Here is a 13017-nt window from a genome sequence, read left to right as displayed (position 1 = left end):
GCACACACGCGGTAGTTACACAAGATTAGGGCTCATGGGATTGGAGGGAATACATTAGCATGGATTGAGGATTGGTTAACTGACAGAAAACAGAGAGTAGGAATAAACTGGTCATTTCCGGGATGGTAGGGTGTAACTAGTGGAGTGCCGCAAGAATCCATGCTTGCACCGTAGCTATTAACAATCTATATTAATGACTTGGATGAGGGAACCGAGTGTAACATATCCAAGTTTGCTGACGATACAAAGCTAGGAGGGCAAGCAAGCTGTGAGGAGGACTCGAGGAGGCTGCAAAGGGATTTCGACCGGTTAAGTGATTGGGCAAGAAGGTGTCAGGTGGAGTATAATGTGGGAAGAGAGGAAAAGCAGAATCCTCTTTAAAAGGTGAGAGACTAGTAAATGTTGGTATCCTTGTACACGAATCACAAAGTTAACATGCAGGTACAGCAAGCAATTAGGAAGGCAAATGATATGTTAGCCTTTATTGCGGGGGGTTGCAGTATAAGTGTAAGGAAGTCTTACTGCAATTATATAGGGCTTTGATGAGACCACACCTGGAGTACTGTGTACAGTTTTGGTCTCCTTACCTAAGGAAGGATATACTTGCCATAGAGGGAGTGCAACGAAAGTTCACCAGACTGATTCCTGGGATGAGAGGGTTGTCCTATGAGGAGAGATTGAATAGGATAGGCCTATATTCGCTGGAGTTTAGGAGAATGAGAGGTGATCTCATTGAAAAGTATAAAATTCTTACAGGGCTTGACAGGGTAGATGCTGAGAGGCTGTTTCCCCCTGGCTGGAAAGTCTAGAACTAGGAGTCACAGTCTCAGGATAAGAGGTCAGCCATTTAGGAATGAGATGAGCAATTTCTTCACTCGGACAATTGTGAATCTTTGGAATTCTCTACCACAGAGGGCTGTGGATGCTCAGTTGATATTCAAGACAGTGATCAATAGATTTTTGGGCATTAAGGGAATCCAGGGATATGGGGATAGGGCGGGAAAGTGGAGTTGATGTAGAGGTTCAGCCATGATCTTATTGAATGGCGGAGCAGGCTCGAGGGGCTGTATGGCCTACTCCTGCTCCTATTTTTTATATTCTATATTGTCAGATATTCTTTAAAAAAATTAGGGACATACCTGACTGACTGAATTGGGCCTTTGGCATTTCTGAAATGTTGATCTAAGTAATTCTGAATTCCTTACTTGATTTATTCCTGAACCAACTCTCAAAATAAGACATGCAGAGGGGATCGAGGCCATTTCGCATCTGCGAAGGGGGGGTAGCCTGTGGCAGCAGAGGCCCAGACTTTCCTGCTGGGGCCCGGAGAAGCTCTGCTCCTCCTGGCCCCACTAAGGAAAGTTTTTTGACTTGCATTTGACGGCCCCCTGTTCACCCTCGCCAGGTTTTACTGAGCAGGGTGCGTGGCGGCTATCCCTCTCAGCAGGCCGTTAAAATGCCATTTGAGTCCTAATGACACTTGCAGCTAGTAATGAGGCTCTCACCCGAGCCCTGCAGGCACCTTGGCCGCATACAAGCATGGCTCAGCTCAGATGGCGGCATGCGGAAATCAGGTGGGAATGGGTGGCGAGTCTTTGCACAGCTATTTTAACTAAGCGCCACCTTGTTCCAACCGGGTGGGGTAGGTTAAAATTCCCCCCATGTCTTTCTGACTATCAATCATTGCATGTCTTCTGTTTTACTAGGGTGACGATCACAACAGATGGGCTGTGCACTTTGATTCTTACCAGAAAAAACCTAACCAGCAGACTCCAGTTTCTTTAAACACTTGTGGATCAACACTGGAAAAATCACCTGAATCGGGGAATGGGCAACAAAGTGACTTGCAGCAGTTTCCTGCTCAGGCTGTTCCTGCACTTAGTCATCATAACTCTTCCACTGGAGAAAATACAGGGAGCATAGTTGTTGACCCGGGATCTGAGCTGCTGTCTAACACACAGAAGGCCAGGTTAGGTTCAGCTACAGTTCCTTCATATCCTACTGTAATAGAGGTGTAGATAGTGTTTAATTTTTCAAATAACTCCTCCTCTTACAGAGTCACATTCCATATAATCTACTTGGAATCATATTAATGAATTTTGATTTTTGTGGCTGACAGCAGAGAAAAGAACAGTCAGTGACAATTTTCAATATGTGGAACATATTGGTGTATTTTGTCAGATGTACTCACCCATCTAACTTGCGCACTTTATAAAGAAAATTGTAGCAAACAACCTTTTAAACATTTCATGACACGTGCCAATTTTCTCCACTTTTATTTCCTCTTTTGCGATCGTGACTTATACTGAGGTATTGTTCCATGGGCACCAGCAAACTTCTGGATTGCAGTCAGGAGTAGAGGCCTGGCTGACCTCAGCCCAGAAGTGCTGATAATTATTGTAGCATCCTTATTTCCATCCCAGCTGAAATCAGCTAAGACTCATTAGGACTAATTTTCAAGTTGATGGACTGGGTCTAACTGGCAGGATTCGGTTTACAAGGATCAGGAAATTATTTCTGCCCAGTCACACCAGGATTTAAAGTTGAACTACATGCAAAAAAAGCTTTTGAAGCAACACTGACCTTTTAGGTAGGTTTCTTGGTTGGATTTTTATTTGTTTTTTTGAATCAGAACACAGGGAAACATTGTTATTAGACAAGCAGTTGAATCATTGTTTCCGTTATCATAGAGGGAAAAACTGTATTTTCAAGAGTTCAGCAGAACTAGAAGATCCTTAAAGAAGAGAAGGATCTGTAAAGCAGTTCCTACAGTATCAAATGTCACTCCACTTTCAGCGTGCTGGAGCACCTAATTGCAAACTGCAGAGTCCAGTGCCATTTGGCAAGTCATTGTGAAATTAGTACTGGGGTGGGGGGGGGGGGGTGTTCCTTTTGAAGGTGCCCAATAGCAATAGTTCATGGTTTATGGTTTTAGTGGCACAAGATGAAAGTTGGCATTTGCTGGCATTTTCTTCTGCACCAACAGAAAGAAACTCTGCACAAAGTAATAAAGTAACCCCAATCTATTGTCCTGCAGTGGTCAATGCAGGTATGCTTGATGGTTTCTACCCTATTGTTTCCTATGATTGTGTATGTTTTATGTGTTCTACATCCTAATCTTGTGCTCTTTCTAAGTGATCTTCACTGGTAAGAGTAAGTGATTTGGTTGGCTGCTGGGTTCAGTGGGAGCCGATTGAGATGGCCCTAAATATCCATGTGTTTTGCCACCATGTTTAAATGCTGCAATGGCTGATCTCTTCTGTCTTTTTATGCACATCTTTTGTCATTTTGCAGGTGTGGTTGGATATTATTGTTGTCGTGAGCGACAGCAGCCTAATCCATGCCAAACCGGCCGTGCCCTACTGCTCGTCACTAATTAGCATATCCATTGGCCCCATGTATGCAGACCTCTGGGCCAGTATGTGGATAGTTGTACTTTGGAACCTAAGGAAGCAGCCTGAGCATTCGAGAGGTGTTCCAACTGGATTTAGCACCTTCTTCACTGGGTGCTCCATGGAAGATTTCAGTTTAGTTCAGTGGTCATCCGTAACTTCAGTCATACTTTGCAGGGTGAACTCCAGAGCCGCAAATGATTGCATAAAACACCAGTGCTGAGATAGCAATTTTTTTTTAATGCACCACATTATGGGTGTGAGCACATAATGCACCACATTATGGGTGTGAGCACATAATGCACCACATTATGGGTGTGAGCACATGTTACTTGCACATATACAACCACATTTTGTCGGAAGGAATTTTTGTGTGAAGGTAGTTTAGGATACCAGTGTGCCAAGGGTTTCAATTGCAATTTGTGCCCTGCTACCGAATGAGTATGCATTAGAAGAATTCAAATGGCTGTTAGGGACTCTGAGTGGGAGGAAACACCTTGTGGTATGCATATTTTGCTCATCTATTTGGTATAATATGATGGATAGCTTTACTTTGGATGATCTTGACTGGGCTGCAGTTTTTAATGCTGAATCTATCATTGTTCCTTTATGCCATCTCTCCCAGGCATTTTGGTGTCCTCTCCTGTGGGGAGGATGCTTTGCAGTTCCAAAAAGGGTAACTCTCCTGTGCCTCACTGCATTAAGAAACTTTGGTGTTTGGACTTGCTGTTCCTCCATTTTCACGCATCTAACTTTCAGCAAGTGTTGCAAATCTTTTTGTCCACTCCCACTAATTATCGAACATAAAACTGTGAGCTCCCACTCACTGGCACATTACACGGCAGTAACTTGCTGTTGAATGTGTAATGAAGCCTGACTCGGGAAGGTTCATTGGGGTTGACTGTGCCTAATTCAGGTGGGCTCAATGCTCTCACTGCAACATTCCCACAGCTGCTGTGTTCAATTTGGAAAATTGGCTCTTGTTTTTAATCACACAGCGCTTTTGTTTGGTGGTCAGTTGTTTGTCTCAACAGAAGCACTTTTCTAACTGTAGTTCTGTTGTCTTCTAAGCTTTTTGAGGTATACTGGTTATTGACCAGCAATGAGTTCATAAGTAGTTTCAAAATAGAATTGATTTGAATTTGGCCAATTTGAATCTGAAGTTGCTCAGACGACAGCTTTTTCATTTCTGGAAAATGACACAACAGTATTTTGACACAATTCTGAAGCTACCTCTATGCCATCAAGTTTGTCGTTCTAGGAATAGATCACAGATGTTGGAATATGATTTCGTTTGCATTGTTCACTCCTCACAGATTGTGTTTGGAGGGAGGCACAAGACTAGTTTTATCCATATGCACCAAAATCCTGCTTCTCCTTTCCCCCCCCCCACCCCCCCCCCCCCGACAAACCACCAAATAGCATTACTGACAACAATGAAGAAATCTGCAGCCAAAAATATCCAACCTGCCCAACCAAAAGAACAACTATAATAGCAACAGACAGCTATAGTGAGTTAAAAGGGTTAAAGTGTTCTTGCAGATAATTAAAAAAATAATACTGCCTCAAGATTATATTAATCAACAGAGAAACTGGTAGAATATGTGACTTGTGGTTTCACACAATTGACGGTCAATTAATTGACAGTCAAGTAATACATTTATCTGATGGTACATGTAATTCGTTAGTTTTCCCAAGTTTTCAACATTACAGGCTCTACAGAGAATACTAGAAATTGTGCATTAATGTTACATTTCAGCTTTCTGCGATCCATGACTGCTTTGTTGGACCCAGCACAGATTGAGGAAAGAGATTTACGTCGAAAGAAGCAACTAGAACACCAGGTAACGTATTATCCTTGTTTTTAACAAACTCAATGATCTTGGGCATACAGGATTTAAATTTTTGTAGCAGATTTATTTCCTGCTATTTATAGTTTATTGGCACATTATTTTCTGCTGTCAATGTGTAGAATTATCTTTCGATTACTCCTGTATAGCATTAAGTTAAAGAATAACATTTTATGGAATTGGGCCAGAATTCAGGAAAGGGCCCAAAAAGTGACATTGATGCCAAAATTTCTAGCAGATTTCTCATTCTTTTGTTTGTTTTTGCACCCATCTCTACATCCCAGAGACAAAACAATATTTATTACAATCCATGCATAAGTTGATCTCTGGTCAATATGCCAAAGAATCATAAAATCTTACAGCACAGAGGGAGACCATCATGCCTGTTGCTACTCTTTGATAGAGCTATCCAATTAGTCCCACTTCCCTGCTTTTTCCACGTGGCCCTGCAAATTTTTCCTTTTCAAGTATATATCCAATTCCCTTTTGAAAGTTACTATTGAATCTGCTTCCACCACCCTTCGAGGCAGTGCATTCCAGATCATAACAACTCTCTGTGTAAAAATAATTATCCTCATCTCCCCTCTGCTTCTTTTGCCAATAATCTCAAATCTCATATCCTCTGGTTACCGACCCACCCACCAATGGAAACAGTTTTTCCTTATTTACTCTATCAAAATCCCTCATAATTTTGAACACCTCTATTAAATCTCCCCTTAACCTTCTCTGCTCTAAAGAGAACAATCCCAGCTTCTCTAGTCTCTCCACATAACTGAAGATGCTGTGGCATCTATCCTTAGACAATTTTCCGCTTCTCAAGCAATGCTGTATCTTTGGCTTCATACAGCAGTTGACCCATTACTTGGATCTGAAGAGACACTTCTGACTTTTACATACTTTTGGCCATATCTCCAAACTCGCCACTCTGGAACAACCTTGACATTCCTCCCACTTGTGATGAGCAGAGTTTCCCGAGTTTGGTATGATCAAGACCATCCCAGTTATTTTGAAGTACAGTCTATTCATCCTTGACACGAAGGAGCACAAACCACACAGCTGCTCTAGAAAGCTACAGTCATTCAGGTGGAGGAGCTTCACAGACTGAAGCAGCTGGAAGAGGATCACAATCACAAAAAGAGGAGCTCTGGCAAAAGAGAGAGGTTGAGACAACAATATGTGAGAGAAACTAGAATCACCTAGTTTTCCTGCCACTTGAATAGAAAAAAGTCTTCTATCACTCTGCTTTCCATTCTTTGGATCTTGTGAAAACCTATGTAGTGATATTTAAGAGGAACAATGGGGAGTTCTCAATTTCTCACAACATGATAGCTAATGTTTCTTTAATCTTGTGCTCTAGAAAGCTATAGCAATTCAGGTGGAGGAGCGCCGCAAACAGAAGCAACTGGAAGAGGATCAGAAACGAAAAGAAGAACTAAAAGAGGAACTTCGTTTGGCAAAGGAGAGAGAAAGGTTGAGACAACAATATGAGGAAGAAACTCGGACACAAAGGGAAAAAGAAGTAGGTGTTATTAGCCATTTCATTTAATGTTATGGGAGGAACTTCCAGTTGAGCAATATACTACCTGGCCTGCACCCAAAACACTACTTTACATTTTAATCCTTTTATAGGTAGCATATTGATCAATAATAACCAATGTTCCCTGTAATTTTTTGGGGGCCATGCGGCCCCTTTAACGGGCTGCACAGCCCATTTAAAATTCCGCACATACGTGGTTTTTCCATTTAAAAGCTGGTGAGCCGCCTGTGTGGGACCTCCAGAGAACTGCACAGCTTAAAGGGAACATTGGTAATACCAACCTTCTGATTTTGACTTAAAATCATTTTGTTGTCTCAACACTTAACTCAGTACTCCGTATTGCTTTTAGATGTTAGCTGGCTTAGTTGCCTTTGTGTCAAATGGTCTTGGGTTCTAGCCCAATTCCATGACTTCAGCACAAAATCTAGGTGGACACTTTAGTGCAGTCCTGAGAGTACTGCATTGTTTTTTGGATGAGGTGTGGAACTAAGGCCCTGTTTACCTGTTCAGGTGGAGGGAGTTCTTCCAGTGTCCTGACCAACATTCTTCCCCTAAACAACACTACCAAAACCGATTAATGGGTCATTCATCTCATTTGCTGTTTGTGGGATCTTGCTGTATCCAAAGTGGCTTCTATATCTGCCTACAAAACATCGGTGACTGCACTTTAAAAGTAATTCACTGGCTGTGAAGGACTTTGAGATGTCCTGAGAATATGAAAAGTGCAAAATAAATCCAGTCTTTTTTTGTTTGTACAAGAAACTTTCGATTAACCGGCACCTAAATAACTGGCAATGTCGGTTAACCGGCAAAATTCAGGAGTAGGTTCAGGTAGCTTTTATTACTTGCCTTCCTCCATGTGTTGCTGTGCAAGGGTGTGGCTGCAGCTGTTGCTAAGCTACAGAGACGCTTGCAACTTGTGGCCATTGTTTTGAACCTGTTGCTAAGCAACAGGGTTTGTTCCACTATACGGAGCTCTCAGCTCCGTACCTTTTACTATAGCTTTCGGTTATCCGGAATTTTTGATGAACCGGCACCACATCGGTCCCGTCCGTGCCGGATAAAAAAAAGTTTCCTGTAGTGGGGCGCAAGGGCAGTGGAAGGGCTGTTTAAATGTTAAAGGACCAAAAAGCCTATGTAATTGATTGCATAGGCTTAGGTGTGTTCTTATATTAAAAATAATGTTTTTCAAAAGTTCAACAGGCAGCACAGATGCTGTGGAAGGCCTCCAACACTTGCTACAGCCAAATCTGGTCCCCATCCAGCTGGATACTGAGTGGAGGCCTACAAAAGTACAAATAGCCCGGACCGTGGATAAATTGGCTGAGGCCAGGAGTGCATCCTTGTGTCACGTGGTGCTCCCATCCACCGAATATGCACCTTGATTCCACAGTAGTGAAAAATCAAGGCTAAGTTGTCCATTTGTTTGCTCCTGTTGCCCTTTAAAATAGTGCCCCAAGACCTTCCCCAGTGCGTTTGTGTTGTCCGCGATGTCTGAGATTGTGTTTCCTATGTCAAAGTCCAAATCGATATATATTGAGAAGTGGTCCCACGTCTGAAGAATGTATGATTGTAAATCTTCCACCTCAATGGAATCTTGTTCTCATTTTATTCATTGAGAATAGAATGATTCTCAACACCGATTAATTATGAATTTCTCGTTCAAACATTAGCATCCTTGTTTATTATAAGCAATACTAAAAAATTCATCTGATCTTAAGACATCTTTGATCTTCTAGGAGCTTCATAATCGTAAAACCAATCGGCTTTATGAAACTATGCAGAGGGCACAAGAAGAGGCACAAAGGCAGAAACAGGAACAGCGCATAAGAGAGTTGGTTCGCAAAGGACATGACATTTCAAATCTTCAGAAGAATGTAGAAGGCACGTAGCAGATAACTGGTAGATTTTAGAGTTTGTGGTTGTTATTCCGCTGTTGTCGAAGAATGTAGAAAATACTGTTCTCATTTTTTTCACTTCCTTTTGGTTGACGACATTATTTCTGACTAACAGGTACTATAAGTTGCATGAGCTCCTGTACAGCACCTAGTCATCTTGTTTGTGAAGAGGTTAGCGAGGTAGTGGGACAAATCACGATGGAAAAGGACTCTCCCAGAAAAGACAGGGGTATCCAAACTGGTCAGTATTTGTTTAGCAAAAAAACTTGCTGGTGAATTTTATGAAACCATAAGACTGCGTATGACCATAATGTCATCTTAAGACTACGCCTGGTCAGCTTACAAGACCACTGAATTTTTATCTCGCAAGCACTTCAGCCCATTGGTCTGCTATACCAATAGATGCGGAAATGTTGTTTGCCAGTGAATTGTACCAAGTGCAATATGTATGTATGCTCATCATTTTAAAAGAAAATTTAGCTTTTTTTCAAATTTAAACATTGCAGTTAATAATTGGCTATACTATATTGAAGTACCCATTTTCCTAATCAACATGCATGTAAAAGGATGCATGGTTAATTTCAGTAGGGGCAACAGTACTACAGGTAAACTATCCTTTATCCGCACTTCCGAAAATCTCTAAAAACCGAAGTTTTTTCGTGGAGCGTAAGTCGTGCGCACGACATGACCCGAGTGGCGCCAAACATGACAGGAGTGGTCCGGGAGCTCTGCCTTTCCCTGTGAGCAGGGCAGAGGGTCACAGAGTTCCCTCCTGGGTAGGAGATTGCAGGCCGAGCCGGGCAGTGTGAAGGAGGTACCGGGAGAGTGAACCCAACAATACAGCGGCCCGTCCGATAGTCTTTTCTCCCCCTCCCCCCCCCCCCCCCCCCCACCGACCTGATTTGCGGGCCAGCTTAGTGTAGGAGTCAGACGATATCTGGCTTTCCCACAACTGGCGGCAGTCGAGCCCCAGACCCCCACTAAGTCAAGGAATTCAGATACGGAGCAGGGGGAGCCGGAAACCTCGATCTAACGGCAGAAATCAGCAGCCGTTTTGTTAGTTTTTTTTTCTTCCCCTAGCATTTTTTTTCTTCCCCTAGCATTTTTTTAAACAGTCAGGCTGTGGAAAGAGGCTCTGTAGCTTAGCAACAGCTTCAGAGACGCTTCCAAGGCAGGGCCCGAGTGTTTACAAGCTGTTGCTAAGCAACAGTGTTTGTTGTCGGATACGGAGATGAAAACCTTCTGAAATCCGAAAAATTCCAAAAACCGAAATACAGCTGGTCCCAAGGTTTTCGGATAAAGGATAGTCTACCTGTACTATGAAATTTTGTGTTTGGCATAAAATCCAGTATGAATTTTAACTAATTGAAATATTGCTGTGAATTCAAAATTTCAAGGTACATAGTTTGAAACAATACCTGTGTTTATCATATGGTTCTAAAATCTCTTTCATATGGCAGCTACCTGGAAAAACAATAACTTGGGTTTTTTTTGTTCATGGGATGTGGGTGTCCCTGGCAAGGCCAGATTTATTGCCCATCGCTAGTTGCCCTTGAGAAGGTGGTGGTGAGCCACCTTCTTCAACCGCTACAGTCCGTGTGGTGAAGGTACACCCACAGTGCTGTTAGGGAGGGAGTTCCAGAATTTTGACCCAGCGACGATGAAGGAACAGCGATATACTTCCAAGTCAGGATGGTGTGTGACTTGGAGGTGGTGGTGTTCCCATGCGCCTGTTGCCCTTGTCCTTCTAGGTGGTAGAAGTCACAGGTTTGGGAGGTGCTGCCGAAGAAGCCTTGGTGAGTTGCTGCAGTGCATCTTTTAGATGGTACACACTGCAGCCATGGTACACCGGTGATGGAGGGAATGAATGTTTAAGGTGGTGGATGGGGTGCCAATCAAGTGGGCTGCTTTGTCTTGGATGGTGTCGAGCTTCTTGAGTGCACTCATCCAGGCAAGTGGAGAGTATTTCATTACACTCCTGACTTATGCCTTGTAGATGGTGGAAAGGCTTTTGGGTGTCAGAAGGTGAGACATTCGCTGCAGAATACCTAGCCTCTGACCAGCTCTTGTTGCCACAGTATTTATGTGGCTGGTCCAGTTAAGTTTCTGGTCAATGGTGACCCCCAGGATATTGATGGTGGGGGATTCGGCGATGATAATGCTGATGAATGACAAGCGGCGGTGATTAGACGCTCACTTGTTGGAGATAGTCATTGCTTGGCACTTGTGTGGCAGGTATGTTACCTGCCATTTATTAGCCCAAGTCTGAATATCGTTCAGGTCTTGCTGCATGCGGGCATGGACTGCTTCATTATCTGAGGAATTGCGAATGGCACTGAACACTGTGCAGTCATCAGCGAACATTCCCACTTCTGACCTTATGATGGAGGGAAGGTCATTGATGAAGCAGCTGAAGATGGTTGGGCCTAGGACACTGCCCTGAGGAACTCCTGCAGCGATGTCCTGGGGCTGTGATGATTGACCTCCAACCACCACAACCATCTTTCTTTGTGCTAGGTATGACTCCAGCCAGTGGAGAGATTTCCCCCCGATTCCCATTGACGTCAGTTTTACTAGGGCTCCTTGATGCCACACTCGGTCAAATGCTGCCTTGATATCAAGGGCAGTCACTCTCACCTCACCTTCGGAATTCAGCTCTTTCGTCCATGTTTGGACCAAGGCTGTAATGAGGTCTGGAGCCGAGTGGTCCTGGTGGAACCCAAACTGGACATCAGTGAGCAGGTTATTGGTGAGTAAGTGCTGCTTGATAGCACTGTTGACAACACCTTCCATCACTTTGCTAATGATTGAGAGTAGACTGATGGGACGGTAATTGTCTGGATTTTGTGGACAGGACATACCTGGGCAGTTTTCCACATTGTCAGATAGAAGCCAGTGTTATAGCTGTAGTACACTTATATACTGTAGCTAGTAATGGTTTGAAGTAAAATGGTATACAAAATAGTTTATCGACTTCTGGACTATTAAACAAACTCCCAAAAGTAGCAAGTGTGAAAACAGTGCTCAATGCTCTATTAGTGGAAATATCATTTCAAAGGCCGTGTTTCATATTGTTAGGGAAGGTGATGTGGCAGAATACGACGTCGCACAAAAAATCCAGTGAATTTGTATACTTGCAATCAGTAGTGTGATTTGGCCCTTCGAGCCTGCTCCGCCATTCAATAAGATGATGGCTGCTCTTCTACCTCAACTGCACCTTCACGTACTCTCCCCATATACCTTGAGTCCCTTTAGTATCCAAAAATCTATTGATCTCTGTCTTGAATATACTCAACGTTGAGCATTCACAGCTCTCTGGGGTCGAGAATTCCAAAGATTCACAACTCTCAGAAGAAATTTCTCCTCATCTCAGTCCTAAATGGCTGACCCCTTATTCTGAGACTGTGACACCTAGTTCTAGACTCCCCAGCCAGGGGCAACATCCTCCCAGCATCGACCCTGTCAAGCTCCTTAAGAATTTTATATGTTTCAATGAGATCACCTCTCATTCTTCAAAACTCTAAGGAATACAGGTAGACTATCCTTTATCCGAAAACCTCGGGACCAGCCGAGTTTCGGATAAAGGAGAATTTCGGATTTCGGAAGGTGGGTCGGCGGGGGTCGGCGGGGGGTCGTGCGCACGACTTACGCTGACGCCCAGCGTAAGTCGGTCGGGGCCGGCGGGGGGGGGGGGGGGGTCGGCGGTTGTCGGGGCTGGCGGGGTCGGCGGTTGTCGGGGCCGGCGGGGGGGTCGGCGGCTGGCGGGGCTGGCGGTTGTCGGGTCCGCGGGGGGGTCGGCGGCGGGGGGGTCGGCGGTTGGCGGGGTCGGCGGTTGTCGGGGCCGGCGGGGTCGGCGGTTGTCGGGGCCGGCGGGGTCCGCGGGGGGGGTCGGCGGTTGTCGGGGTCGGCGGTTGTCGGGGCTGGCGGGGTCGGCGGCTGGCGGGGTCGGTGGTTGTCGGGGCTGGCGGGGGGGTCGTGCGCACGACTTACCCTTTATCTGAACTTCCGCAACCGGAACCCTCTCAAAACCGAAGGTTTTTTCGTTCAGCGTAAGTCGTACGCACGACTTACGCTGAACGAAAAAACCTTCGGTTTTTAGAGGGTTTCGGTTTTCAGAAGTCTGGATAAAGGGTAGTCTACCTGTATAGGCATAGTCTACTCAAACTCTCCTTGTAGGACAATCCCTTCCTCACAGGCTAGTGAACCTTTGCGGCACGCCTCTGTTTAGTCCGTAAGAGTGACCCCGAGCTTCCGGTCGCCTGTCACTTTAATCCTCTGCTCCACTGCCACTCGGACCTCACTGTCCTCGGCCTCTTGCACTGTTCCAATGAAGCTCAACG

The 13017-nt window shown here is 44.5% G+C and overlaps 1 protein-coding gene across 3 annotated transcripts in view; it reads left to right on the top strand.

Annotated features, from left to right (window-relative positions):
* The window catches only part of ccdc66 (coiled-coil domain containing 66), a 93651-nt gene that overhangs the window by 49061 nt on the left and 31573 nt on the right, over window positions 1-13017 (top strand). For all 3 annotated transcript variants that reach the window (XM_086001629.1, XM_086001628.1, XM_086001630.1), the window contains 5 exons: window positions 1707-1969; window positions 5152-5236; window positions 6600-6761; window positions 8519-8663; window positions 8793-8918. In XM_086001629.1, the coding sequence (XP_085857755.1) occupies window positions 1707-1969; window positions 5152-5236; window positions 6600-6761; window positions 8519-8663; window positions 8793-8918 (781 nt within the window). The remainder of the gene's footprint in view (window positions 1-1706; window positions 1970-5151; window positions 5237-6599; window positions 6762-8518; window positions 8664-8792; window positions 8919-13017) is intronic.

Source organism: Somniosus microcephalus, chromosome 11 (genome assembly GCF_052327205.1).
Source record: "Somniosus microcephalus isolate GS21.2 chromosome 11, FLI_Smic_1.0, whole genome shotgun sequence".
Classification (NCBI taxonomy): domain Eukaryota; kingdom Metazoa; phylum Chordata; class Chondrichthyes; order Squaliformes; family Somniosidae; genus Somniosus; species Somniosus microcephalus.
This window is presented reverse-complemented; position numbering and strand designations above follow the sequence as displayed.